Source organism: Oncorhynchus gorbuscha, linkage group LG14, assembly GCF_021184085.1.
Source record: "Oncorhynchus gorbuscha isolate QuinsamMale2020 ecotype Even-year linkage group LG14, OgorEven_v1.0, whole genome shotgun sequence".
Classification (NCBI taxonomy): Eukaryota; Metazoa; Chordata; class Actinopteri; order Salmoniformes; family Salmonidae; genus Oncorhynchus; species Oncorhynchus gorbuscha.
Window position 1 is genome coordinate 34462726 of NC_060186.1, and position 27918 is coordinate 34490643.

General features: G+C 44.7%; 1 protein-coding gene across 1 annotated transcript; it reads left to right on the plus strand.

The window, feature by feature from the left end:
- The first annotated feature begins 230 nt into the window (after positions 1-230).
- On the plus strand, positions 231-27918 carry LOC123994829 (coagulation factor IX-like). The gene is made up of 9 exons (XM_046297848.1): positions 231-322; positions 606-728; positions 1243-1409; positions 15112-15136; positions 15252-15365; positions 17205-17339; positions 17444-17703; positions 25947-26061; positions 26584-27918. The coding sequence occupies exons 2-9, from the start codon at positions 659-661 to the stop codon at positions 27147-27149; spliced, it is 1452 nt and encodes a 483-aa protein (XP_046153804.1). The 5' UTR covers positions 231-322; positions 606-658; the 3' UTR covers positions 27150-27918.

The following is a 27918-nucleotide window of genomic DNA, read 5'->3' on the forward strand; positions in this document are numbered from 1 at the left end:
ATGTTTAGCCATGTTTAAAAATGTTTAGTTCATAAATTTAAGGTCCAACATTGTTTTTAACATATATACGGCTTCCCTGACCACACTTTAGAACTATGGCAGAATTATTATTTTTTTCATTAAGACATTCAGTCTCATGATACTTTAGAAGCAGACATGATAAATGAATATTATGATGAATAGCGCAAAACTGTTGAGTGCCTTGAACGCTGCCCTGGCCAGTGCCAATGATTCACTATGTCAACATTTAGATTCACGTTAAAGATCAATATCCGAGCTTGTGGGGAAAAGCCACCATTTTAGCAGACACCCACAGAAAACGGTAGGTTATTTCTCATAACTACATCTTGATTAGTAATCTGAAGGGGTAATGTGTGCTCCAGGCACAGAGTAGATATCTTAAAGTATGTACTACATGGACACTGATTAAATAAAGACAACAATAGGATTCTCAGAAATTCAGACCACAAACTGCAAAAGGATTAGCGCTGTCAATTTGGTTGTTTTACCAAGGAAATTCTATGTGGTAATATGGATATAGCAGTCCTGGTTTACTATTCCAGTTCCTGCCTTTCTTACCATTTTGTATACTTGTGTCCACACAGAAAAGTCTAGCTGATCCCAGTTCACCCCTTCAACTTCTACCTGGAGCGGAGGAATGTCACAGTCTGACGGTTGGCTCCTTACAGTACTTCTGGTTTCTGTCTGTTCCCTGTATGAATCAAAAGGTAACACCTCACCTTGTAGTCAGAGTGGAACGTGCCCATTTATTGTACTGTATTTGCAATCTTTAATTAAACCACTACAATTCCAGCTTACTAGATACTTATTGAGATATTTACATTTGTGATGGGTGTCATACATTAAAATATAACTAAATTCAGTGATATGATTAAGCTACACAACTAAAACCAGCAAATCTCTGCTCTTGAGGCCCTTGTCAATGTCTGGGTTGCAGATGTCAGTATTGAATATGAATGCCACTTAACAGACATGTTTTATGTGTTGTGATCACTGCGAGAATTGAACCCAAAACCCTGCCATTGTTAGTGTCATGCCCTTACCAACTGATTCACACAGGACTAAAGCATTGTGCCCGCTCTGGGGTGAAGTTTCCCCTAGGTAAAGATCTAGGATCAGCTTCCCCTCCCCCAATCTTAACTTTAACCATAAGTGGGAAAATGCTAAATTGATTCAAGATCAACGTCTAGTGGCGACTTCACCCTACTCTGTTGTACCCAGTGTTTCTGGAGCAGAGGGATGCAGAGCAGCTGCTCCGAGGGCCCCGGCGGCCCAGGGCCAACTTCTTCCTTGAGGAGATGATGCCCGGCAACCTGGAGCGGGAGTGCTATGAGGAAACCTGCTCCCAGGAGGAGGCTGCCGAGATCTTCCAGACCAAGGAGAAGACGGTACTAGAACAGCGCCATCACAAGAAAGCTCTGGTCGAGGGAATGCGCACTGATGCCCTGGACCAGAGCTTATGAACGCTCTGTTTATACTTTGCGCTAACATGTGTCCTATGTCCAGATTATGCCCTCATCTGGTCACAGTGGACCAATAAGAGATACATTTTAATATCATGTGTAGACTCACCGAGCCTTGATTAGATAGTGATTGGATCATCTTGACTGGAAGACAAACTTAAGGTTACTTGCGTAACCCCGGTTCTCTGATATTATGAGTGAGACATCTCACTAGTGGAATTAACCAGAATCTCCTAAGTAGCTTGAAGAACCAATCATATACGTCTGTCTATCGAAGCCCTTCACCTCATACTAAAGAGTCACCCGCCTGACGTCTGAGCTTGCAAGTTAGGTGAATGTGGTTAGATGTCTCACTCATAATATCAGAGGACTGGGGTTACACAAGTAGCCTTTAGTTCACTTTCAATTATTTGTTTTGACATCTCACTAATGTGATAAGACCAACTCCCATATCGCACACGCTCGCCGAAGCCAGGTACTCTCAATATCAACTCTTGGAGGTCCCGACGCTAAGGACAATATGCACAAAAGAGGGTGCAGTGACAGCTAGTCGATAGAACCACATAAAAGTATGAGGGCATCCCTCAACAAGCCATATAGCAAATCTCATGCAAGGAGATGCCTTTGAACAGTCCCCAAGAGGTAGCCATACCTGTAAGTCGCTCTGGATAAGAGTGTCTGCTAAATGACTTAAATGTAATGTAAATGATGGAGTTAGCCCTTAGGCCCTCTGGAGGCTATAAACCCTTGCTTTTATAGGCCAATATAATAGCTTCCACATAACCGTTGACGAGAGAAAGGCCTCCCCTTGCAGGGGGAGTTGTTTGCTTTTGCTCAAAGCTCTCGCCCTACCCAAGTTTTGCACAGCGTTCGTTCTGGACACAGAGGGCCATGAAAATCTCTCTGTTTGCTTGGGTCAGCAGATCAACTAAAATGTTATGTCACATGCGCCAAATACACCTTACAGTGAAATGCTTACTTACAAGCCCTTAACCAACAATGCAGTTAAGAAAAAATAAGTTAAGAAAAATACCTACAAATAAGAAATAAAAGTAACAAATAATTAAAGAGCAGCAGTAAAATAATAATAGCTAGGCTATATACAGGGGTACCGGTACAGAGTCAATGTGCGTGGGCACCGGTTAGTCGAGGTAATTGAGGTAATATGTACATGTAGGTGGAGTTTTTAAAAGTGACTATGCATAGATAATAACAGAGTAGCAGCAGCGTAAAAGTTTGGGTAGCCATTTGATTAGATGTTCAGGAGTCTTATGGCTTGGAGGTAGAAGCTCTTTAGAAGCCTCTTGATCCTAGACTTGGCGCTCCGGTACCGCTTGCCGTGTGGTAGCAGAGAAAGCAGTCTATGCCTTCCTCTGACACCGCCTGGTATAGAGGTCCTGGATGGCAGGAAGCTTGGCCCCAGTGATGTACTGGGCCATACGTACTACCCTCTGTAGTCTCTTGAGGTCGGAGGCCGAGCAGTTGCCATACCAGGCAGTGATGCAAACGGTCAGGATGCTCTCGGGTGCAGCTGTAGAACCTTTTGAGGACCTGAGGACCCATGCCAAAAAATATTTTCAGTCTCCTCAGGGGGAATAGGTTTTGTCGTGCCCTCTTCACGACTGGAGTGAACAGGGAGTACAGGAGGGGACTGAGCACGCACCCCTGAGGGGCACCCATGTTGAGGATCAGTGTGGCAGTTGTGTTGTTACCTACCCTTACCAACTGGGGGAGGCCCGTCAGGAAGTCCAGGATCCAGTTGCAGAGGGAGGTGTTTAATCCCATAGACCTTAGCTTAGTGATGAAATTTAAGGGCACTATGGTGTTGAACGCTTAGCCATAGTCAATGAATAGCATTCTGGGTTAATGGTGTTGATGTGAGCCATGACCAGCCTTTCAAAGCACTTTATGGCTGCAGACGTGAGTGATACGGGTTGGTAGTCATTTAGGCAGGTTACCTTAGTGTTCTTGGTCACAGGGACTATGGTGGTCTGCTTGAAACATGTTAGTATTACAGACACGAAGAGGTTGAAAATGTCAGTGAAGACACTTGCCAGTTGGTCAGCGCATGCTCGGTGTACACGTCCTGGTAATCCGTATGTGTATGTTGACCTGTTTAAAGGTCTTACTCACATTTGCTCCGGATAGCGTGATCACACAGTTGTTCCAGATCAGCTGATGCTCTCATGCATGTTTCAGGTTTACTTGCCTCGAAGTGAGCATAGAAGTTATTTAACACATCTGGTAGGCTCGTGTCACTGAACAGCTCTCTCTTCCTTTTGTAGTCTGTAATAGTTTGCAAGCCCTGCCACATCAGACAAGCGTTGGAGCTGGTGTAGAGGATTCGATCTTAGTCCTCTGTTTGATGGTTCGTCGGGGGGAATAGTGGGATTCCCGCTCCTTGAAAGTGACAGCTCTAACCTTTAGCTCAGTGCGAATGTTGCCTGTAATCCATGGCTGCTGGTTGTGGTATGTATGTGCAGTCACTGTGGGGACGACGTCATCAATGCATTTATTGATGAAGCCAGTGACCGATGTGGTGTACCCTTTTTTTATTGATCGAGTCACTGGTGCTTCCTGCTTAAATTGTTGCTTGTAAGCAGGAATCAGGAGGATAGAATTCTGGTCAGATTTGCCAAATGGAGGGCGATGGAGAGCTTTGTACGCATATCTGTGTGTGAAGTAAAGGTGATCAGCAGGTATTCCCAAACTGGGGTACGCGCAATGCCGTCGGGGGTACGACATTTATTTTCTTCACATTTTCAAACAGTCCATTTATATTTTCCAACGTGGCTATACATTTGGGTGAGGTTTTTTTTCTCACCTGAATAGCCTCGTTTCACTGCCAAAAATCAAATTAAACCATCTAGTGTTCAGCGAAATAACAACACAATGTCAAATACAGGTAGCCTAGTCAAATAATTAACATCCAATCACATTAACCATTACTCTCTCGCAGGAATTCCACTAACGGTCCATATGTAGCAAAACGTAGATGCTGCTCATGTGAGCATCTGTACTGATGGTGCAAAAGCCATGACAGGGAGACATAGTGGAGTGGTAACGCGCATTCAAGCAGTTGCTCCCGATGCCATTTGGGTACATTGCAGTACCCACCAGAATCTCTTGCTTCCAAGGGAATGTCTGACAGCTTGAAAGACGTTTTGGACACTACAGTGAAAAGGGTTAACTTTGTTAAAGCAAGGTCCCTGAACTCTCGTGTATTTTTTGCACTATGAAATGACGTGCAGCGACCATGTAACGCTTTTACAACATACAGAAATGCTCTATCAAGGGGCAAAGGACTGACATGTATTTTTTTAATTGAGAGACAAGCTTAAAGTTTTCTTTACTGACCATAATTTTCACTTGTCTGACCGCTTGCATGATGACGTCTGGGTGATGTGTTCTCTCGTCTGAATGATCTGAATCTTAGAATTCAGGGACTCTACGCAACTCTATACAATGTGCGGGACAAAATTCTGTCTGTATTAACAAGGACAACACACAGGTCTTTCCATCATTGTATGATTTTTTTGTGTTCAAATTAACTCATGCTTACGGACATTGTCAAATGTGATATAGCGAAGCACCTGGTACTTTCCTGAAACAGATGACAGAAACAACTGGATTCATTATCCCTTTCATGCCCTGCCTCCAATTCACTTACCTATATCTGAACAAGAGAGCCTCATCAAAATTGCATCAGGCGGTTCTGTGAAAATTGGATTTAAATCAGAAGCCACTGCCAGATTTCTGGATTGGGATGCGCTCAGAGTATCTTGCCTTGGCAAATCGCGCTGTAAAGACACTGATACCCTTTGCAACCACGCACCTATGTGAGAGTGATTCTCGGCCCTCACTAGCATGAAAACTAAATACAAGCACAGACTGTGTGTGGATAATGATTTAAGACAGACTCCCTCAAATACAACCCAACATTGCATAGTTATGTGCATCCTTTCAAGCACACCCATCGCATTAACCTGCGGTGAGTAATTCACAATTTTCAATGAACAAACAAGGTTTTATATGAAAGATGGTTAAATAAATAGCAAAATTATTGATTATTATATTATTATTTGTGCCCTGGTCGTATAAGAGCTCTGTCACTTCACACGAGCCGGGTTGTGACAAAAACTCCCACTCATTCTTATGTTTAATAAATGTATCGTATAGTGTGTGATGTGGCAGGCTTACAATGATGGCAAAAAACAACATTTGAGAGTGCGCTGATCCTGGTGCTAGAGGGGGTACACAGCTGGAGGTTGAAAGTTTGAAGGGGTACGGGACTATCAATGTTTGGGAACCACTGGTGTATTGTTTTCTTCCCTCTTTTTGCACATTTAACATGCATGTAGAAATGAGGTAAAAACGGATTTAAGTTTCCCTGCATTAAAGTCCTGGCCACAAGGAGTGCCGCCCCTGGGTTAACTTTTTCCTGTTTGCTTAGGGCCGTATACAGCTCATTGAGTGCCGTCATATTGCCAGCATTGGTTTGTGATGGTACATAGACAGCTACGAATAATATAGTTGACAACTCTAGGTAGATAGTGTGGTCTACAGCTTATCATGAGATACTCTACCTCAGGCGAGCAAAACCTCAAGACTTCTTTAGATATCGTGCACCAGCTGTTGTTTACAAATATACATTGAACGCCACTCCTTATCTTACTAGAAGCTGCTGTTCTATCCTGCCGATAGAACAGCAGCATATGTTATTTTCATGTCGTCGTTCAGCCACGACTCGGTGAAACATAAGATAGTACTGTTTTTAATGTCCTGTTGCTAGGATATACGTGCTTGTAGTTCATCCAATTTATTATCCAGCGATAGTACATTGGCCAATAGTACCGACTCATATTTTTTTTGTTGTCCAGTTCAAGGTGAGTAATCACTGTCCAGAAGCTCTTTTCGGTGTTAAGAGACAGTAGCAGCAAAATTATGTTGTTAGGTTCTTATTTTTCAGAGTAAATAACTCACGGACACTAGAGAAGCTTTAACCAAGTTTAATTCTTCCCAAAGGTTCTGTACAGCTGTATTCAGACACCAAGACATTTCTCTCCATCAGTTATATACATCCTACTTAAGACAAGCCTTCTCCCCAATCCTTACATCTTATGGTTCAACAGAAAGAGGGTAACAGGATACCAAACCCTTATTATTCACTTAAGGGAATCTGTCCTCACCTCCTGACCTCAACCCCTCCTTCATCTAATCCACAGATGTCCATCTGTCTCCCCTGTATCAACACGGTGCACTGCTCCCGTCCCCCAACACATTCGACAGCTATCTGTCTTTCTAGAGAGGCCCAGTCTCTTTCTCCTTTGATTCTAAGCTTATTTCCTATCATTTATTTAATATCTCAATGTTCAAAATGTCAAATCCAATAATGTACAAAATAAGTTAAACAATATGAAAAACAAAACAAAATTGCACGGTTGGTTAAGAGCCCATAAAACGGCAGCCACCCCCTTCGCCGGCTTCTTTCACACCGTCTACTTAATAACGGTAGTTGACAAGGCTCGTCATATAGCAGGAGAGTGATCTGCGCTATACAGAGCTTGCCTTGCCATTGAGGGGCTATCAATATTTTATTTTATTTATTTTTATTTCACCTTTTTTAACCAGGTAGGCAAGTTGAGAACAAGTTCTCATTTACAATTGCGACCTGGCCAAGATAAAGCAAAGCAGTTTGACAGATACAACGACACAGAGTTACACATGGAGTAAAACAAACATACAGTCAATAATACAGTATAAACAAGTCTATATACAATGTGAGCAAATGAAGAGAGAAGGGAGGTAAAGGCAAAAAAAGGTCATGGTGGCAAAGTAAATACAATATAGCAAGTAAAACACTGGAATGGTAGTTTTGCAATGGAAGAATGTGCAAAGTAGATATAAAAAATAATGGGGTGCAAAGGAGCAAAATAAATTAATGAATTAAATACAGTTGGGAAAGAGGTAGTTGTTTGGGCTAAATTATAGGTGGGCTATGTACATGTGCAGTAATCTGTGAGCTGCTCTGACAGTTGGTGCTTAAAGCTAGTGAGGGAGATAAGTGTTTCCAGTTTCAGAGATTTTTGTAGTTCGTTCCAGTCATTGGCAGCAGAGAACTGGAAGGAGAGGTGGCCAAAGAAAGAATTGGTTTTGGGGGTGACTAGAGAGATATACCTGCTGGAGCGTGTGCTACGGGTGGGAGATGCTATGGTGACCAGCGAGCTGTGATAAGGGGGGACTTTACCTAGCAGGGTCTTGTAGATGACATGGAGCCAGTGGGTTTGGCGACGAGTATGAAGCGAGGGCCAGCCAACGAGAGCGTACAGGTCGCAATGGTGGGTAGTATATGGGGCTTTGGTGACAAAACGGATTGCACTGTGATAGACTGCATCCCATTTGTTGAGTAGGGTATTAGCCGCTATTTTGTAAATGACATCGCCAAAGTCGAGGATTGGTAGGATGGTCAGTTTTACAAGGGTATGTTTGGCAGCATGAGTGAAGGATGCTTTGTTGCGAAAAAGGAAGCCAATTCTAGATTTAACTTTGGATTGGAGATGTTTGATATGGGTCTGGAAGGAGAGTTTACAGTCTAACCAGACACCTAAGTATTTGTAGTTGTCCACGTATTCTAAGTCAGAGCCGTCCAGAGTAGTGATGTTGGACAGGCGGGTAGGTGCAGGTAGCGATAGGTTGAAGAGCATGCATTTAGTTTTACTTGTATTTAAGAGCAATTGGCCACGGAAGGAGAGTTGTATGGCATTGAAGCTTGCCTGGAGGGTTGTTAACACAGTGTCCAAAGTTGTCTGCGTAGAGGTTGATCAGAAAATCACCAGCAGCGAGAGTGACATCATTGATGTGTACAGAGAAGAGAGTCGGCCCGAGAATTGAACCCTGTGGCACCCTCATAGAGACTGCAAGAAGTCCAGACAACAGGCCTTCCGATTTGACACACTGAGCTCTATCAGAGAAGTAGTTGGTGAACCAGGCGAGGCAGTCATTTGAGAAACCAAGGCTATTGAGTCTGCCAATAAGAATGTGGTGATTGACAGAATCGAGAGCCTTGGCCAGGTCGATGAATACGGCTGCACAGTAATGTCTCTGATCGATGGCGGTTATGATATCGTTTAGGACCTTGAGCGTGGCTGAGGTGCACCCCATGACCAGCTCTGAAACCAGATTGCATAGTGGAGAAGGTACGGTGAGATTCTAAATGGTTGGTAATCTGTTTGTTTTCTTGGCTTTCGAAGACCTTAGAAAGGCAGGGTAGGATAGATATAGGCCTGTAGCAATTTGGTCTAGAGTGTCTCCCCATTTGAAGAGGGGGATGAACGCGGCAGCTTTCCAATCTTTGGGAATCTCAGACGATACGAAATAGAGGTTGTACAGGCTAGTAATAGAGGTTGCAACAATTTCGGCAGATAATTAAAAAAAATAGAGGGTCCAGATTGTCTAGCCCGGCTGATTTGTAGGGGTCCAGGTTTTGCAGTTCTTTAAGAACATCAGCTATCTGGATTTGGGTGAAGGAGAAATGAGGGGGGCTTGGGCGAGTTGCTGTGGGGAGTGCAGGGCTGTTGACCAGGGTAGGGGTAGCCATGTGGAAAGCATGGCCAGCCGTAGAAAAATGTTTCTTGAAATTCTCAAGTATAGTGGATTTATCGTTGGTGACAGTGTTTCCTAGCCTCAGTGCAGTGGGCAGCTGGGAGGTGGTACAATTTGCTTTTAACTACTTTCCTATACATATTAAATCGCTTACCTGCTCCACAGCAAGCTGCTCTATCTGATTGGTGAAGTAGTTTAATGTTGACCTAAATGTAAAAAATATATATATACTTCAGAGGTTTAACAGAAACAGAAAGGAATGATATAAACCAGAACTTGTTGTTGTTAGAACCGGTTCAGAACTTAATTTTGCTGGTCGGAACAGTGGAACTGAATTTTAAAAAGAATGGTTCTGTTCAGAATGAAAATGGGAAAATAATTTGTTCCAAACCCTGGTTATAATTGATGAAGTTAGGATAGCCTGAACATGTTATTTGGTTGGTGTCTCTAGCTTGAACAGATCAAGCGTTACTGTTGGTGTGATATTTTGTGCCAATTCATTTTTTTATAGTTTATAAAGGTTTTTAGAGAATTTGAAGTTAGGATAGCCTGAACGTTTTAAAGTTGTCTTATAGCTTGATTAACCAAGGAGCAGGACAATTTTGAATAGCAACCAGTGTATTCCTATGGATCTCATTCAAACCTATGTTAATTCATGCAAATGGTTAAAGTTCCAAAAGTTTACATTGTATCAAATATCCTTTGACAAGCAATCTAAGTTGGGCCAGTGTGAATATCTCAACATTACTTGTGCCAGGCCAAGAGTAAAAATCCAAAGATCCGTAGGCAGAGAAGGATTCACCCATTTCTCTAAAATGTGAAGTTAGTGAAATAGAAGTTTTAATAGATTCAGGGCAGCTCACTGTTCGTGAGCCATTCATGGCTAAACAATGTCAGTGCTACGGGGCTTTATTCATTTAGGTAGGTTACCTTTGCATTCTTGGGCACAGGGACTATGGTGGTCTGCTTGAAACACGGGCATTACAGACTCGGTCAGGTAGAGTTTGAAAATGTCAGTGAAACACTTGCCAGTTGGTCTGCGCATGCTGAGTACACACTCTGTTAATCCATCTGGCCCTCCGGCCTTGTGAATGTTGACCTGCTTAAAGGTCTTGCTCACATCGGTTACAGAGAAGGTGATATCACAGTCGTCCGGAACAGCTGGTGCTCTCATGCATTCTTCAGTGTTGCTTGCCTTGAAGCGAGCATAGAAGGCACTTAGCTCGTCTGGTAGGCTTGCGTCACTGGGCAGCTCGTGGCTGGGTTTCCCTTTGTAGTCCGTAATAGTTTGCAAGCCTTGCCACATCCTGCCAGCGTCATAGCCAGTGTAGTAGGATTCAATCTTAGTCCTGTATTCACACTTTGCCTGTTTGATGGTTCGTCTGAGGGCATAGCGGGATTTCTTATAAGTGTCTGAATTAGTGTCCTGCTCCATGAAAGCGGCAGCTCTAGCCTTTACCTCGATGCGAACACTGCCTGTAATCCATGGCTTCTGGTTGGGATATGTACTTACGGTCAACTGTGGGGACGATGTCGTCAATGCACTTATTGATGAAGCCGATGACTGAGGTGGTATACTCAATGCCATTGGATGAATCACGGAACATATTCCAGTCTGTGCTAGCAAAACAGTCCTGTAGCGTAGCATCCGCGTCATCTAACCAATTCCGTATTGTATGATTCACTGGTACTTCCTGCTTTAGTTTTTGCTTGTAAGCAGGAATCAGGAGGATAGAATTATGGTCAGATTTGCCAAATGGAGGGAGAGCTTTGTATGCATCTCTGTGTGGAGTAAAGGTTGTCTAGAAGTTTTTTCCCCTCTGGTTGCACATGTAACATGCTTGTAGAAATTAGGTAAAACAGATTTAAGTTTGCCTGCATTAAAGTCCCAGGCCACTAGGAGCGCCGGTTCTGGATGAGCATTTTCTTGTTTGCTTATGGCCTTATACAGCTCATTGAGTGTGGTCTTAGTGCCAGCATCAGTTTGTCGTGGTAAATAGACGGCTACGAATAATATCGATGAGAACTCTCTTGGTAGATAGTGTAGTCTACAGCTTATCATGAGGTACTCTACCTCAGGCAAGCAATACCGCAAGACTTCTTTAATATTAAACATTGCGCACCAACTGTTATTGAAAAATAGACACACATCCCCACCCCTCGTCTTACCAGACGTAGCTGCTCTGTCCTGTCAATGCACAGAAAACCCAGTCAGCTCTATATTTTCCGTGTTGTCGTTCAGCCATGACTCGGTGAAACAAAATATATTACAGTTTTTATTGTCCTGTTGGTAGGATAGTCTCAACCTCAGATCGAGTTTTCCAGTGATTGCACGTTGGCCAATAGAACCCGATGGTAATGTTGATTTATTAACTCGCTTATGAATCCTAACAAGGCACCCCGACCTTCCCCCTCTGTATCTCCGCCTTTTCTTCACGCAAATGACTGGGATTTGGGCCTGGTCTCCGGAGTGTAGTATATCCTTTGCGTCGGACTCATTTAAATAAAAAATCTTTGTCCAGTTCGAGGCCTCCGTCACTCTTGACCATCAAACTGTGCATATCCTAAATGGAAAACATAGTATATTACTAATCAGGAGGGTGAAGAAATTCGGCTTGTCACCAAAAGCACTCACAAACTTCTACAGATGCACAATCGAGAGCATCCTGTCGGGCTGTATCACCGCCTGGTATGGCAACTGCTCCGCCCACAACCGTAAGGCTCTCCAGAGGGTAGTGAGGTCTGCACAACGCATCACCAGGGGCAAACTACCTGCCCTCCAGGACACCTACACCACCCGATGTCACAGGAAGGCCATAAAGATCATCAAGGATAACAACCACCCGAGCCACTGCCTGTTCACCCCGCTAATCATCCAGAAGGCGAGATCAGTACAGGTGCATCAAAGCTGGGACCGAGAGACTGAAATACAGCTTCTATCTCAAGGCCATCAGACTGTTAAACAGCCACCACTAACATTGAGTGGCTGCTGCCAACACACTGACTCAACTCCAGCCACTTTAATAATGGGAATTTATGTAAAATATATCACTAGCCACTTTAAACAATGCTACATAATATAATGTTTACATAACCTACATTATTTATCTCATATGTTTACGTATATACTGTACTCTATCATCTACTGCATCTTTATGTAATACATGTATCTCTAGCCACTTTGAACTATGCCACTTTGTTTACATACTCATCTCATATGTATATACTGTACTCGATACCATCTACTGCATCTTGCCTATGCCGCTCTGTACCATCACTCATTCATATATCTTTATGTACATATTCTTTATCCCTTTACACTTGTGTGTGTATAAGGCAGTAGTTTTTGAATTGTTAGCTCGATTACTCGTTGGTTATTACTGCATTGTCGGAACTAGAAGCACAAGCATTTCGCTACACTCGCATTAACATCTGCTAACCATGTGTATGTGACAAATAACATTTGATTTGATTTGATTTACCAGGGTTGGGCTCAATTCAGATTTTAATTGAAAATGCCTCAAATTCCAATTAAAATCTTGAGTTTGAATTGAAGTGGTCAACAAGATATCAAATTTTTATTAAAGTAAATGGAATTTATTTTATTGAAATTCCTATTGTTTGGGCAGAGACATAAGGATCTATTCATTATATCCAGTATCTCTGACTGAATTAAATGCTACTTCCTGTCACTCAAACTCTATATCCTGTGGCCAATTCAATTCGAATGAGTCCATTTCAAAATTCTGAATAGAGCCCAACCCTGATTAATAATGTTTTATTTAAAAGTATGTTCTGTTAAACACTGGTTGAAACTTACCTGCAAGACATGGAACCAACACAAGGGAATGCTTATTTTTCTGGAGGTAGTCTTCAATGAAGCACTCTCTTGGCTGTCTCAGAATGTATATCTCCCTTTCCACTCTTTGGTCCTGCTCTTTTCTCTGACTTGAGTCGATGGAGAGTAACCAACCACAGTCGCTCTATTGGGTTGCTTTCTTGGCCTGTAAATGCTGCGTTTAGGTGAGGGACGCAAAAACCGTCATACCTGTTGGCATAGCGGGATAAAAAAGCAAGAAAGAGGGTGATGGCAAAAGCAAGCCAGTGCGATGGTATGTATTGCTATGGTATATTAAACAACACTACAGCAGGAAAAATATGACTTTGGCGGAAAGTCCTGTCTGCCGTGGCGGCATTCACCGCCAGCCTCAACAGTATTTATCGTCGTGCTCTCATTGAAAACAATGACATCCGGTTTGCCGTTTACCTCGTGCCATGTTATGTAAACGCGGCATGTGTTTGATTTGATTTGAAATTGAAGTTACTGAAAAATAGCCTTCTCTAAATTAAAGCATACAGTACTTTACTACCACTGTGTCTGTAAAATTAAGCTATTTTATTTCATGAATACTGCCAAAGATATATTGATGTACTGACAAGATACATGTTGACAGTATATCAAGTTGTCCGTTTTGTCACCAAAGCCCAATATACTACCCACCACTGCGACCTGTATGCTCTCGTTGGCTGGCCCTCGCTACATATTTGTCGCCAAACCCACTGGCTCCAGGTCATCTAAAAGTATTTGTAGGTAGGGCTCCGCCTTATCTCAGCTCACTGGTCACCATAGCAATACCCACCCGTAGCACGCGCTCCAGCAGGTATATTTCACTGGTCATCCCCAAAGCCAACACCACCTTTAGCCACCTTTCCTTCCAGTTTTTTGCTGCCAATGACTGGAACGAATTGCAAAAATTATTACTGAAGCTAGAGACATATCTCCCTCACTAGCTTTAAGTGTCAGCTGTAAGAGCAGCTTACCGATCGCTGCAGCTCCATCTGTAAATTGCCCATCCAACCAACTACCTACCTACCTCATCCCCATATTTGTTTTTCTACTCTTTTGCACATCAGTATTTTCTAATTGCACATATCACTCCAGTGTAAATTGCTAAATTGTAATTACTTCACCACTATTGGCCTATTTAATGCCTTACCTCTTTAATTCATTTTGCACACACTGTATATTGCTTTTTCTATTGTGTTGTTTTTGTCGCAATGCTTTGCTTCATCTTGGCCATGTCGCAGTTGTAAATGACAACTTGTCTCAACTGGCCTACCTGGTTAAATAAAGGTGGAATTAAAAATGTCTCTCCTTAACCTAACACTGGGGAGTTACAAAGCAGCAGAGGGCTGTCTAGCTTCCTATTCTTTCTTTGGATTGGTGGATACATCTCATTATTGTAATCATTTTTTGAATATTCAATGAGTGTTGGTGACATAAACCACCTATATTCAATGAAGAGAAATGGTCGGAATATGCATCGAAACAACTTCTATTCGATCAAATAACCATTGTTTTTGTTGACCAAATACGACACTCATTGACCATACAAATAGTCCTTGCTTGATGGACGAAAAACGTCACCTGCTGGAGGGAGACAGATTTTCCGGAGAGTCTTCCTCATACACTTCATTGCACATGATTTACAGATGCCTTCATAAGATTAGTACACTCCCTTCTAAAAACACATTGACATAGCATGAATTAATATATTACAACTAATAATAAGCTAACATGCATGTTATGAGTTTTGGACCACTGTTCCTGGACTTTTCTCAGTTTAGCCAGTCTGTCATCAAAGTGAGAAAGCCTCTTTTAAAAGAACATTAGCAAGAGCAACTAGCGAGCTATGACTCTGGTCAAAACCCACTGTTAAGCTTACCCACTAATGGCAGATAAAAAATAATTAAAGAAAACCTCAATGTAGCCTATAGATATGAATTGCACAAGAATGTATACATTTATGGATTTTTTTATGCATTGTTTTCTCTTTATTCAACCCACCCGCCCTTCATTCACAAAATATTTCATGACCCTAAACCCCCGCTCACGTGTTAATGCAAGGTGTAAGTAACCAGGCCTTCTTACATGACAGGATAGTCAGAGGAGTAGGCTAAAGTGCATACAACTCAAAATACCACATTTAAACTGACTGTATATCCCTTTTGTTTTATCTTACAGATGGAGTTTTGGTATAGGTATAAGAGTGAGTACCGTATTGCTTCATTAGATTATTTTCAGTTTTGAAAATATCAGAAATCCGCATTGTCACTTAAAAGGAACGCTTGTGATGAGATGTCTCTGTATGAATTGTGAATTAGATCTAAATCCTTGCCACTACAACCCATGTAAGAATGGAGGAATCTGCACCATCGATCGGGATGGATACCTCTGTCTGTGTCCCCCACGCTACGATGGGAAAACCTGTGCAATAGGTATGGTTTTACTCAGTCATAATACATCTGTTTTCCTGTGTCTATAAACTCTCACCTCCTGAATTACATGACCCTGGACCTCCCAGTCATAGACTGGAATCCACACTGAATATTGCTTTGTTACAGGACTGGTGCCGTTCACACTGGCACGTCTACAACAGAGGTGGCAAATGGGAGGGAATATAGGAGGTTGCAATGGCATAAATGGAACGGTATCGAACATATGACTCTGTTCCATTCCAGTCATTAAAATGAGCCCATCCTCCTATAGCTCATCCCACTATAGCTAATCCCACCAGCCTCCTCTGGTCTACAATCATTGTACAACACGTCCCAACTGTTGTGGCACGGCAGATTATTTTGTGAATGTAACCTCACTGGACAATTTACAGGACAGTTGTTGGAAAACCACTTGCAGAAGTTACTGTACAACCCTTTTCGTAGTTGAATGAGTGTAATGTGAACTCTCCACATTGCTTTCACATTTTGCTCCCATCTAAGGGAAAACCAACATATTACAAAAGTATTCAGACCCCATTATTCAAAATTATTTTTATCTATTAATCTACACACAATACCCAATAATAACATTGCAAACAGATTTTTGGGAAATCAAAATTATAATACGTATTTAGACCCTTTACTCAGTACTTTGTTGAAGCACCTTTGGCAGCGATTACAGCATTGAGTATTCTTGGGTATGACCCAACAAGCGTAGCACACCTGTATTTGGAGAGTGTCTCCCATTCTTCTCTGCAGATCCTCTCAAGCTCTGTCTGGTTGGATGGGGAGCTTCGCTGCACAGCTATTTTCAGGTCACTCCAGAGATGTTCGATTGGGTTCAAGTCCGTTTCAAGTCCGGCTGTGCCACTCAAGGACATTGAGACTTGTCCCAAAGCCACTTCTGCGTTGCCTTGGCTGTATGCTTAGGGTCGTTGTCCTGTTGGAAGGTGAACCTTCGCCCCAGTCTGAGGTCATGAGCACTCTTGAGCAGGTTTTCATCAAGGATCTCTGTATTTGCGCCGTTCATCTTTCCCTCGATCTTTCCCACAGTCCCTGCCGCTGAAAAACATCCCCACAGCATGAAGCTGTCACCACCATGCTTCACCATAGGGATGGTGCCACGTTTACTCCAGACGTGACGCTTGGCATTCAGGCCAAATAGTTCAATCTTGGTTTCATCAGACCAGATGAGTCTTTCAGGTGCCTTTTAACTGAGTAGTGGCTTCCGTCTGGACATTGTAACAAAGGCCTGATTGCTAGAGTGCTGCACAGATGGTTGTCCTGTCAGTGTGACCATCCGGTTCTTGGTCACCTCCCTGACCAAGGCCCTTCCCCCCCGATTGCTCAGTTTGGCCGGGCGGCCAGCTCTACGTAGAGTCTTGGTGGTTCAAAACTTCTTCCATTTAAGAATGATGAGGCTGCTGTGTTCTTGGGGACCTTCAATTCTGTAGAAATGTTTTGGTAACCTTCCCCAGATCTGTGCCTCACCACAATCCTGTCTCTTTCGGACAAATCCTTTGTCATAGCTTGATTCTTGTTCTGACATGCACTGTTTAGAATAAGGCTGTAACGTAACAAAATATGGAAAAAGTCCAGGGGTCTGAATGCCCTATCTAAACAATAGAATTGTTTATAAAACTCGCTGGCAAACTAATTACTGTACTTATAGTAGGAGGTATTTGTACGCTAATTTTGATTGATACTGTAGGATCCTTCAGGTTAAAAAAAGAAGAGCTAATTGCCTGCTCAATAAAATACAATTTAGGAGTCAATTCTTTTCTACTCTTCTAATACCACAAAATGGCCATTCTGTTGAAACTTGTTCTGTTCCCCCAGAGGTGTTTGAGTGCCAGTTTAAGAATGGTGGCTGTCTACATTACTGCACCAACCAGGAGCGCACCACAGGGGTCCAGTGCAGCTGTGCAGAGGGCTACCAGTTAGATGAGGACGGCAAGACCTGCTCTGAAGCAGGTAGACAAAGCACTGAAAAACAAATCACCTATTTCTTTACAGTCTCTAGAGGCATATGCTCTGGATAGTTATGGTTTTCCTGTACTGTACATTTTCATTGCCAGTGGCGTTCCCTTGTGGGAAGAAGCAGAGTGAGGCTTCCCTGCATCGCTCTCTGCTGGACGAGTCCGAGGCCTTGACCCTCCGCAACTCTGACGGGAACCTCAACATCTCCATGGAGGTAGAAGGGAACTCAACTTCCAGACTCTCTGGGATTAACTCAACCCAGCCAGGTGGGAACAGCACTGAATACATGGAGGGTGTTAATGAAGACAACCGGATAGTGGGAGGACAGCTGGAGAGGCAGGGAGGAAGCCCATGGCAGGTAGGCCTACAACACAGAGCGACGAGGTGGCATTATTTTTTATAAATACAGTACCAGTCAAGAGTTTGGGGACACCTACTCATTAAAGGGTGTTAATTTTTTTATTATTGTAGAATAATAGTGAAGACATCAAAACTATGAAATAATGTAGTAACCAATAAAGTGTTAAAGTATTTTATATTTGAGATTCTACAAAGTAGCCACCCTTTGCCTTGATAGCTTTGCACACTTGTGGCATACTCTCAAACAGCTTCAGGAGGTAGTCACCTGGAATGAATTTAAATTAACAGGTTTCTTTCTTCTACTTTCTTTGCTCAATCAGTTGTCTTGTGACAAGGTAGGGTGGAATATAGAAGATAGCCCTATTTGGTAAAAGACCAAGTCCATATTATGGCAAGAACAGCTCAAATAAACAAAGCGAAACGACAATACATCATTACTTTAAGACGTAGGTCAGTCAATTTGGAAAATTTCAAGAACTTTGAAAGTTTCTTCAGGTGCAGTCACAAGAACCATCAAGCGCTATGTTGAAACTGTCTCTCATGAGGACTGCAACAGGAAAGGAAGACGCAGAGTTACATCTGCTGCAGAGGAGAAGTTCATTCCAGAAATGGCAGCTCAAACAAAGTTCAAGTAACAGACACATATCAGCATCAACTGTTCAGAGGAGACTGTGTGAATCAGGCCTTAATGGTCAAATTGCTGCAAAGAAACCACCACTAAAGGACACCGATAATAATAAGAGACTTGCTTGGGCCAAGAAACACAAGCAATGGACATTAGACTGGTGTAAATCTGTCCTTTGGCCTGATGAGTCCAAATTTGAGATTTTTGGTTCCAACCGCCGTGTCTTTGAGACGCAGTGTAGGTGAACGGATGATTGCCACATGGAGTAGGTGTGATGTTGTGGGGGTGCTTTGCTGGTGACACTGTAGGTGATTTATTTAGAATTCAAGGCACACTTAACCAGCATGGCTACCACAGTATTATGCCAACCCATCTGGTTTGCGCTTCAGTGGGACATTTGTTTTTCAACAGGACAATGACCCAAAACACACCTCCAGGCTGTGCAAGGGCTATTTGACCAAGGAGAATAATGGAGTGCTGCATCAGATGACCTTGCCTCCACAATCACCCGACCTAAACCCAAATGAGATGGTTTGGGATGAGTCAGCTGCTTTTCCTTCACTCTGCAGTCCAACAAGGGCTCAGCATCTGTGGAAACTCAAGACTGTTGGAAAAGTATTCCTCATGAAGCTGGTTGAGAGAATGCCAAGACTGTGCAAAGCTGTCATCAAAGCAAAGGGTGGCTACTTTAAATAATCTAAAATATTATTATTTGTTTAACACTTTCTTGGTTACTACATCAAATGTTGTTTGTCACATGTACCACATACAAAAGGGTGTTAGTGAAGTGCTTACTTACAAGTCCTTAACCAACAATGCAGTTGAAGAAAAATATGTGTTAAGAAATGATTTACTAAAATAAACTGAAATTATTATTTACGAAAATAAAAACAGAAGTGAATCTTTGTACAGGGGGTACCGGTACAGAGTCAATCTGCGGGGGCACAGGTTTGGTCGAGGTAATATGTACATGTAGGTAGAGGTAAAGTGACTATGCATGACTAATAAACAGAGAGTAGCAGCAGCATAAACATGGTGGTGGGAGGGACAATGCAAATAGTCTGAGTAGCAAATTGATTAGCTGTTAAGGAGTCTTATGGCTTGGGGTAGAAGCTTTTAAGAAGCATTTTGGGCCTAGACTTAGCGCTCCGGTACCGCTTGCCATGCCGTAGCGTGGGCAATTTTTAGGGCCTACTTCTGACACCGCCTGGTATAGAGGTCCTTGATGGCAGGAAGTTTGGCCCCAGTGATGTACTGGTCCGTACGCACTGCACTCTGTAGTGCCTTGAGGTCGGAGGCCGAGCAGTTGCCATACCAGGCAGTGATGCAACCAGCCAGGATGTTCTCGATGGTGCAGCTGTCGAACATTTTGAGGATCTGAGGATCCATACCAAAGTCTCCTCAGGGGGAATAGAGTTCCGGTTCCGGTTGGAGCGAGTGGTCGCATCTGCACTTCGCTCCCGCGGGTAGTATAACTTTTTCATTATATTTCATTATAGCACAACGGTTTGATTTGTCTAATCTTAGCAATTTCTTCTCAGCTAGCTACATAGCAGTCTTTGTATCAAAGATAATTGCGTAATTATCGCATTTCGCCGTCCTAACGTAGTCTTCACTAGCCAGCTAGCTAACGTCCACTGATTAGCTGCACTGGAGAAACTATTACACTCAACTGAACGACTTGATTAGTGTAGTGTTAGCTAGCTACATAGCTGTCTTTGCTGTCTTCGTATCATCGTATCCAAGATAATTGTGTAGTTTAGGTTTAGAGTGTGTAGTCTTAGAGTGATTATCTTAATTTACCGAGGTTAGCTAGCCAGCTATTTGTCGTCCTTAACGTAGGTGACTCTGCTAGCTAGCCAACGCTAGCCAACGTCTTCTGTATAGAACTCAACAACCCGGTCGCATTCACAGGTAGTATCACATTTTCACTTCATTTCATTACAGTACAACGGTTTGATTTGTTTGATCGTAGCTAGCTACATAGCTAGCTACATAGCCGTCTTTGTATCAAAGATAATTGTGTAGTCTAGAGCGATTTTCTAGGTTCGCTAGCCAACTATTGTCGTTCTTTTAACGCAACGTAACGTAAACAACACTGATATCTAGCCAGCTAGCCCCCGAATAGCAACACTGCAGAAACTATTACACTCAACGGAACGACTTGATTAGTGTAGTGTCAACAACGCACCCACTGCCAGCTGGCCTACTTCAGCAGTACTGTATCATTTTAATCATTTTAGTCAATAAGATTCTTGCTACGTAGCTTAACTTTCTGAACATTCGAGACGTGTAGTCCACTTGTCATTCCAATCTCCTTTGCATTAGCGTAGCCTCTTCTGTAGCCTGTCAACTATGTGTCTGTTTATCCCTGTTCTCTCCTCTCTGCACAGACCATACAAACGCTCCACACCGCGTGGCCGCGGCCACCCTACTCTGGTGGTCCCAGCGCGCACGACCCACGTGGAGTTCCAGGTCTCCGGTAGCCTCTGGAACTGCCAATCTGCGGTCAACAAGGCAGAGTTCATCTCAGCCTATGCCTCCCTCCAGTCCCTCGACTTCTTGGCACTGACGGAAACATGGATCACCACAGACAACACTGCTACTCCTACTGCTCTCTCTTCGTCCGCCCACGTGTTCTCGCACACCCCGAGAGCGTCTGGTCAGCGGGGTGGTGGCACCGGGATCCTCATCTCTCCCAAGTGGTCATTCTCTCTTTCTCCCCTTACCCATCTGTCTATCGCCTCCTTTGAATTCCATGCTGTCACAGTTACTAGCCCTTTCAAGCTTAACATCCTTATCATTTATCGCCCTCCAGGTTCCCTCGGAGAGTTCATCAATGAGCTTGATGCCTTGATAAGCTCCTTTCCTGAGGACGGCTCACCTCTCACAGTTCTGGGCGACTTTAACCTCCCCACGTCTACCTTTGACTCTTTCCTCTCTGCCTCCTTCTTTCCACTCCTCTCCTCTTTTGACCTCACCCTCTCACCTTCCCCCTACTCACAAGGCAGGCAATACGCTCGACCTCATCTTTACTAGATGCTGTTCTTCCACTAACCTCATTGCAACTCCCCTCCAAGTCTCCGACCACTGCCTTGTATCCTTTTCCCTCTCGCTCTCATCCCACACCTCCCACACTGCCCCTACTCGGATGGTATCGCGCCGTCCCAACCTTCGCTCTCTCTCCCCCGCTACCCTCTCCTCTTCCATCCTATCATCTCTTCCCTCCGCTCAAACCTTCTCCCACCTATCTCCTGATTCTGCCTCCTCAACCCTCCTCTCCTCCCTCTCTGCATCCCTTGACTCTCTATGTCCCCTATCCTCCAGGCCGGCTCGGTCCTCCCCTCCCGCTCCGTGGCTCGATGACTCATTGCGAGCTCACAGAACAGGGCTCCGGGCAGCCGAGCGGAAATGGAGGAAAACTCGCCTCCCTGCGGACCTGGCATCCTTTCACTCCCTCTCTACATTTTCCTCCTCTGTCTCTGCTGCTAAAGCCACTTTCTACCACGCTAAATTCCAAGCATCTGCCTCTAACCCTAGGAAGCTCTTTGCCACCTTCTCCTCCCTCCTGAATCCTCCTCCCCCCCCTCCCTCTCTGCAGATGACTTCGTCAACCATTTTGAAAAGAAGGTCGACGACATCCGATCCTCGTTTGCTAAGTCAAACGACACCGCTGGTTCTGCTCACACTGCCCTACCCTGTGCTCTGACCTCTTTCTCCCCTCTCTCTCCAGATGAAATCTCGCGTCTTGTGACGGCCGGCCGCCCAACAACCTGCCCGCTTGACCCTATCCCCTCCTCTCTTCTCCAGACCATTTCCGGAGACCTTCTCCCTTACCTCACCTCGCTCATCAACTCATCCCTGACCGCTGGCTACGTCCCTTCCGTCTTCAAGAGAGCGAGAGTTGCACCCCTTCTGAAAAAACCTACACTCGATCCCTCCGATGTCAACAATTACAGACCAGTATCCCTTCTTTCTTTTCTCTCCAAAACTCTTGAACGTGCCGTCCTTGGCCAGCTCTCCCGCTATCTCTCTCTGAATGACCTTCTTGATCCAAATCAGTCAGGTTTCAAGACTAGTCATTCAACTGAGACTGCTCTCCTCTGTATCACGGAGGCGCTCCGCACTGCTAAAGCTAACTCTCTCTCCTCTGCTCTCATCCTTCTAGATCTATCGGCTGCCTTCGATACTGTGAACCATCAGATCCTCCTCTCCACCCTCTCCGAGTTGGGCATCTCCGGCGCGGCCCACGCTTGGATTGCGTCCTACCTGACAGGTCGCTCCTACCAGGTGGCGTGGCGAGAATCTGTCTCCTCACCACGCGCTCTCACCACTGGTGTCCCCCAGGGCTCTGTTCTTGGCCCTCTCCTATTCTCGCTATACACCAAGTCACTTGGCTCTGTCATAACCTCACATGGTCTCTCTTATCATTGCTATGCAGACAACACACAATTAATCTTCTCCTTTCCCCCTTCTGATGACCAGGTGGCGAATCGCATCTCTGCATGTCTGGCAGACATATCAGTGTGGATGACGGATCACCACCTCAAGCTGAACCTCGGCAAGACGGAGCTGCTCTTCCTCCCGGGGAAGGACTGCCCGTTCCATGATCTCGCCATCACGGTTGACAACTCCATTGTGTCCTCCTCCCAGAGCGCCAAGAACCTTGGCGTGATCCTGGACAACACCCTGTCGTTCTCAACCAACATCAAGGCGGTGGCCCGTTCCTGTAGGTTCATGCTCTACAACATCCGCAGAGTACGACCCTGCCTCACACAGGAAGCGGCGCAGGTCCTAATCCAGGCACTTGTCATCTCCCGTCTGGATTACTGCAACTCGCTGTTGGCTGGGCTCCCTGCCTGTGCCATTAAACCCCTTCAACTCATCCAGAACGCCGCAGCCCGTCTGGTGTTCAACCTTCCCAAGTTCTCTCACGTCACCCCGCTCCTCCGTTCTCTCCACTGGCTTCCAGTTGAAGCTCGCATCCGCTACAAGACCATGGTGCTTGCCTACGGAGCTGTGAGGGGAACGGCACCTCAGTACCTCCAGGCTCTGATCAGGCCCTACACCCAAACAAGGGCACTGCGTTCATCCACCTCTGGCCTGCTCGCCTCCCTACCACTGAGGAAGTACAGCTCCCGCTCAGCCCAGTCAAAACTGTTCGCTGCCCTGGCCCCCCCAATGGTGGAACAAACTCCCTCACGACGCCAGGACAGCGGAGTCAATCACCACCTTCCGGAGACACCTGAAACCCCACCTCTTTAAGGAATACCTAGGATAGGATAAGTAATCCCTCTCACCCCCCCCCCCCTTAAGTTTTAGATGCACTATTGTAAAGTGACTGTTCCACTGGATGTCATAAGGTGAATGCACCAATTTGTAAGTCGCTCTGGATAAGAGCGTCTGCTAAATGACTTAAATGTAAATGTTAAATGTTTGATCGTGACCTCTTCAAGACTGTATTGGTGTGTTTGGACCATGTTAGTTTGTTGGTGATGTAGACACCAAGGTACTTGAAGCTCTCAACCTGCTCCACTACAGCCCCATCAATGAGAATGGGGTCGTGCTCGGTCCTCCTTTCCTGTAGTCCACAATCTTCTCCTTTGTCTTTATCACTTTGAGGGAGAGGTTGCTATCCTGGCACCACACTACCAGGTCTCTGACATCCCTATAGGCCATCTCATCCTTGTCGGTGATCAGGCCTTCCACTGTTGTGTCGTCGGAAAACTTAATGATGGTGTTGGAGTCGTGCTTGGCCATAGTCATGGGTGATCAGGGTGTACAGGAGGGGACTGAGCAAGCACCCCTGAGGGGCACCTGTGTTGAGTTTCAGCGTAGCAGTTGTGATGTTGCCTACCCTTACCACCTGGGGGTGGCCCGTCCGGAGGTCCAGGATCCAGTTGCAGAGGGAAGTGTTTAGTCCCAGGGTCCTTAGCTGAGTTGAGAGCACTATGGTGTTGAACGCTGAGCTGTAATCAATTAATAGCATTGTCACGTAGGTGTTCCTTTTATGCAGGTGGGAAAGGGCAGTGTAGAGTGCAAGAGAGATTGCATATGTGGATTTGTTGGGGCGGTATTCAAATTAGTGGGTTTAGGGTTTCTGGAGTGGGTCTAGGGTTTCTGGGATAATGGTGTTATGAGCCATGCATGACCAGCCAGTCCATGGCTACAGACGTAAGTACACTAGGTTAGTAGTCATTTAGGCAGGTTACATTGGTCTGCTTGAAACATATTACAGACTCAGTGACAGGTTGAAAATGTCAGTGAAGACACCTGCCAGTTGGTCAGCGCATGCTCAGAGTACACGTCCTGGTAATCCGTCTGGCCCCGCGGCCTTGTGAATGTTGACCTGTTTAAAGGTCTTACATCTGCTGCGGAAAGGGTGATCACACAGTTGTCCAGAACTGCTGATGCTCTCATGCATGCTTCAGTGTTGCTTGCCTCTAAGCGAGCATAGAAGTTATTTAGCTCATCTGGTAGGCTCGTGTCACTGGGCAGCTCTCGGCTGTGCTTCCCTTTGTTGTCCGTAATAGTTTGCAAGCCCTACCATGTCGGACGAGCATCAGTGTAGTATGTTTCAATCTTAGTCCTGTATTGACGCTTTGTTTGATGGTTTGTCGGATTTCTTATAAGCGTCCGGGTTAGAGTCCCGCTCCTTGAACGCGGCAGCTCTACCCCTTAGCTCAGTGCTGATGCTCCCTGTCATCCATGGCTTCTGGTAAGTACGTGCAGTGACTGTGGGGATGACATCATCGATGCACTTATTGATGAAGCCAGTGACTGATGTGGTGTACTCAACGCCATCGGAAGTATCCCGGAACATATTCCAGTCTGTGCTAGTAAAACAGTCCTGTAGCTTAGCATCTGCATCATCTGACCACTTCCTTATTGAGCAAGTCACTGGTAGTTCCTACTTTAGTTTTTGCTTGTAAGCAGGAATCAGGAGGATAGCGTGATGGTCAGATTGGCCAAATGGAGGGGGAGGGAGAGCTTTGTAGCATCTCTGTGTGTGTGTGGAGTAAAAGTGGTCTAGAGTATTTTTTCCTCTGGTTGCACATGTAACATGCTGGTAGAAATTAGGTCAAATGGATTTAATTTTCCCTGCATTAAAGTGCCCGGCCATTAGGAGCGCCTCCTCTGGGTGAGCATTTTCTTGATTGCTTATGGCCTTACACAGGTCGTTGAGTGCAGTCTTAGTGCCAGCATCGGGTTTGCGGTGGTAAAAAGACAGCTACGAAAAAATGTGATCTACAGCTTATCATGAGATACTCTACCTCAGGCGAGCAAAACTGAGACTTCCTTAATATTAGATTTTGTGCACCAAATAGACAGACCGTCACCCCTAGTCTTACCGGAGGTGACTGTTCTATCTTGCCGATGGACCAAAAACCCAGCCAGCTGCATGTTATCCATATCGTTGTTTAGCCACAACTTGATGAAACATACAATTTTAATGTCCCGTTAGTAAGATAGTCTTGATTGGAGCTCTACTGACACAATCCTGTGGCACTGCAGGCACTAATCTCAGAAATCATAATGCATGTAGTGTATGATGATGACAATAGTGTTTGTGGCAGGCCCCTAATACTAGTCCTACCTGTTCCATGTCCCTGCAGGTCATGCTCTGGAGGGAGGATGGGTATGGCTTCTGCGGGGGAACTCTGATCAGTCAGCGGTGGGTGGTCAGTGCCGCACACTGCATGCAGGAAACCCCTGACCATGTGACTATCGGTGAGGCTGTGTGATCCACTGTTTAGAAGTAGTGAGCATACTGTCAAATGCTCTAGCAGTTTGAGTGTCCGTTGAGTTTTTTTACTCTGAGAATTAGAACCTAACACAATGAAAGCTTAACCAAGTTCTCCCAGGGGGTCAATACAGCTGCATCAGATGACATTTCACACAAGCACTGATATTTAACCCTTCCTTCGGAGTCTCCTGCACATCTGAACAGCCAATGCATCTGTTGCTAGACAGAACCTTGGTGATATCTGTTCTTCCTCTGACCTCTACCCCAAAGTGCTCACTCCTCCCAAACTCACAGCTGTCATGGTTCCTGGTACCAGACTGTCTCTTCTCCTCCCAGAGGATCCCTCCTGGCTAACAAAAACATATCCTGACATAATGTCAATGTCATACATTACCCACTCTCCCCTAGTGACATGAATAAGTATATTTCATATTCTCAGAACTCAACAAGTGCAACATGTTGATGAGCCATTGTGCCCGTTTAAACTGTCTGTCTGTGTTTTACAGGGGACTATGACAAGCGACGTCCCGACCCAAACGAGCAGAAGATCAAAGTGGCGAAGGTCGTCGTCCACCCTCACTTCCATGACTACACCTTCGATAGCGACATTGCTCTCATCTACCTCTCTGCCCCTGTGGTGCTGAGCCCTGTGGCGGTGCCCGCCTGCCTTCCCAATGGTCAGCTGGCCCACCACCTCCAGAGGGAGGATGTGAGGGGCTTGGTCACAGGCTGGGGCGCCACACAGTACCTGGGGCGCTCCTCACGCTTCCTGAGGAAAGTCGCTCTGCCCGTGGTCGACCAGCAGAAGTGCATCCGCTCCACGGAGCAGGTCATCACAGACAACATGTTCTGCGCGGGCTACCTGGAGGCCAGCTTGGATGCCTGCAGTGGGGACAGTGGGGGTCCCTTTGTGGTCAACTATCGCGGGACCTGGTTCCTCACAGGGGTGGTGAGCTGGGGGGAGAAGTGTGCCGCCAAGGGGAAGTATGGCATCTACACCCGGCTAGGGAACTACCTGCATTGGATACAAGATACTATAGAAAGGCAGGCGCATAACAGTTCACATACCTGAGGTGCAGCTCGGAGACAATCCCAATTCATTCCCTACCCCTTGGCGCTTTGATTATCTGAAGGGTCTGGATAGGTGCAAGCAGTTTAGTGGTGGCGCTTCTACCATATTGCTTACACACCTGCAAAGATCAAAGGGTTAGGGACAAGGAACAAATTGGGAGTGGCTGATAATGAATTCCAAGTCAATCCCTAGCCCCTAAACAATTTATGTAGATTTTAATTGCCCTCCGCATTAAATTGCCTTCTGAGGAGGAATTTAAACCATATAGGGTACAACTGTCCAATCCATTTAGCTCTACAGAAATGCACAAGTTATGGAATGAGTTGCATCAGGGGGTTCAGAAGATAGTTCAGAGGATACACTGCAACAGAGCGTTCAGATAACTGCATATCATGTCAGAACATTGCAGATAGAAATGCAATTAATAGAGCTTCAACAAGTTAGTTACCTTATTTCATTTTATTGTGAATAACATATTACAAGTTAAAGATTTGACCACATACAAACTGTGCATATTGTTAATCAGGTATAATTTGGTTCCCAGAGCACTTTCAGTTTCCCTGCCCCATTAAAAACAATGTACCCCCAAGTAATGCAACGTTTTAGGACTGTTATTGAAACTGAACAATACATGTGTTGCAATAAGTAGTTTGAATTATTTCACTCAAATCAATGAGTCATGTTTTTAAGACATCAACAGTAGTGAAATTAAATTGATATAGTTCAAGGCCTTAGGTAACCTTTCTCAAATAAAGAAGAGAAATCAAGA

Excerpts from the sequence above, each read along its gene's own strand:
- LOC123994829 (XM_046297848.1), top strand. The coding sequence starts at position 659 with ATGTCACAGTCTGACGGTTGGCTCCTTACAGTACTTCTGGTTTCTGTC. Across the intron at positions 729-1,242 it reads TTCCCTGTATGAATCAAAAG|TGTTTCTGGAGCAGAGGGAT; the intron begins GTAACACCTCAC and ends TGTTGTACCCAG. Across the intron at positions 1,410-15,111 it reads TCCAGACCAAGGAGAAGACG|ATGGAGTTTTGGTATAGGTA; the intron begins GTACTAGAACAG and ends TTTATCTTACAG.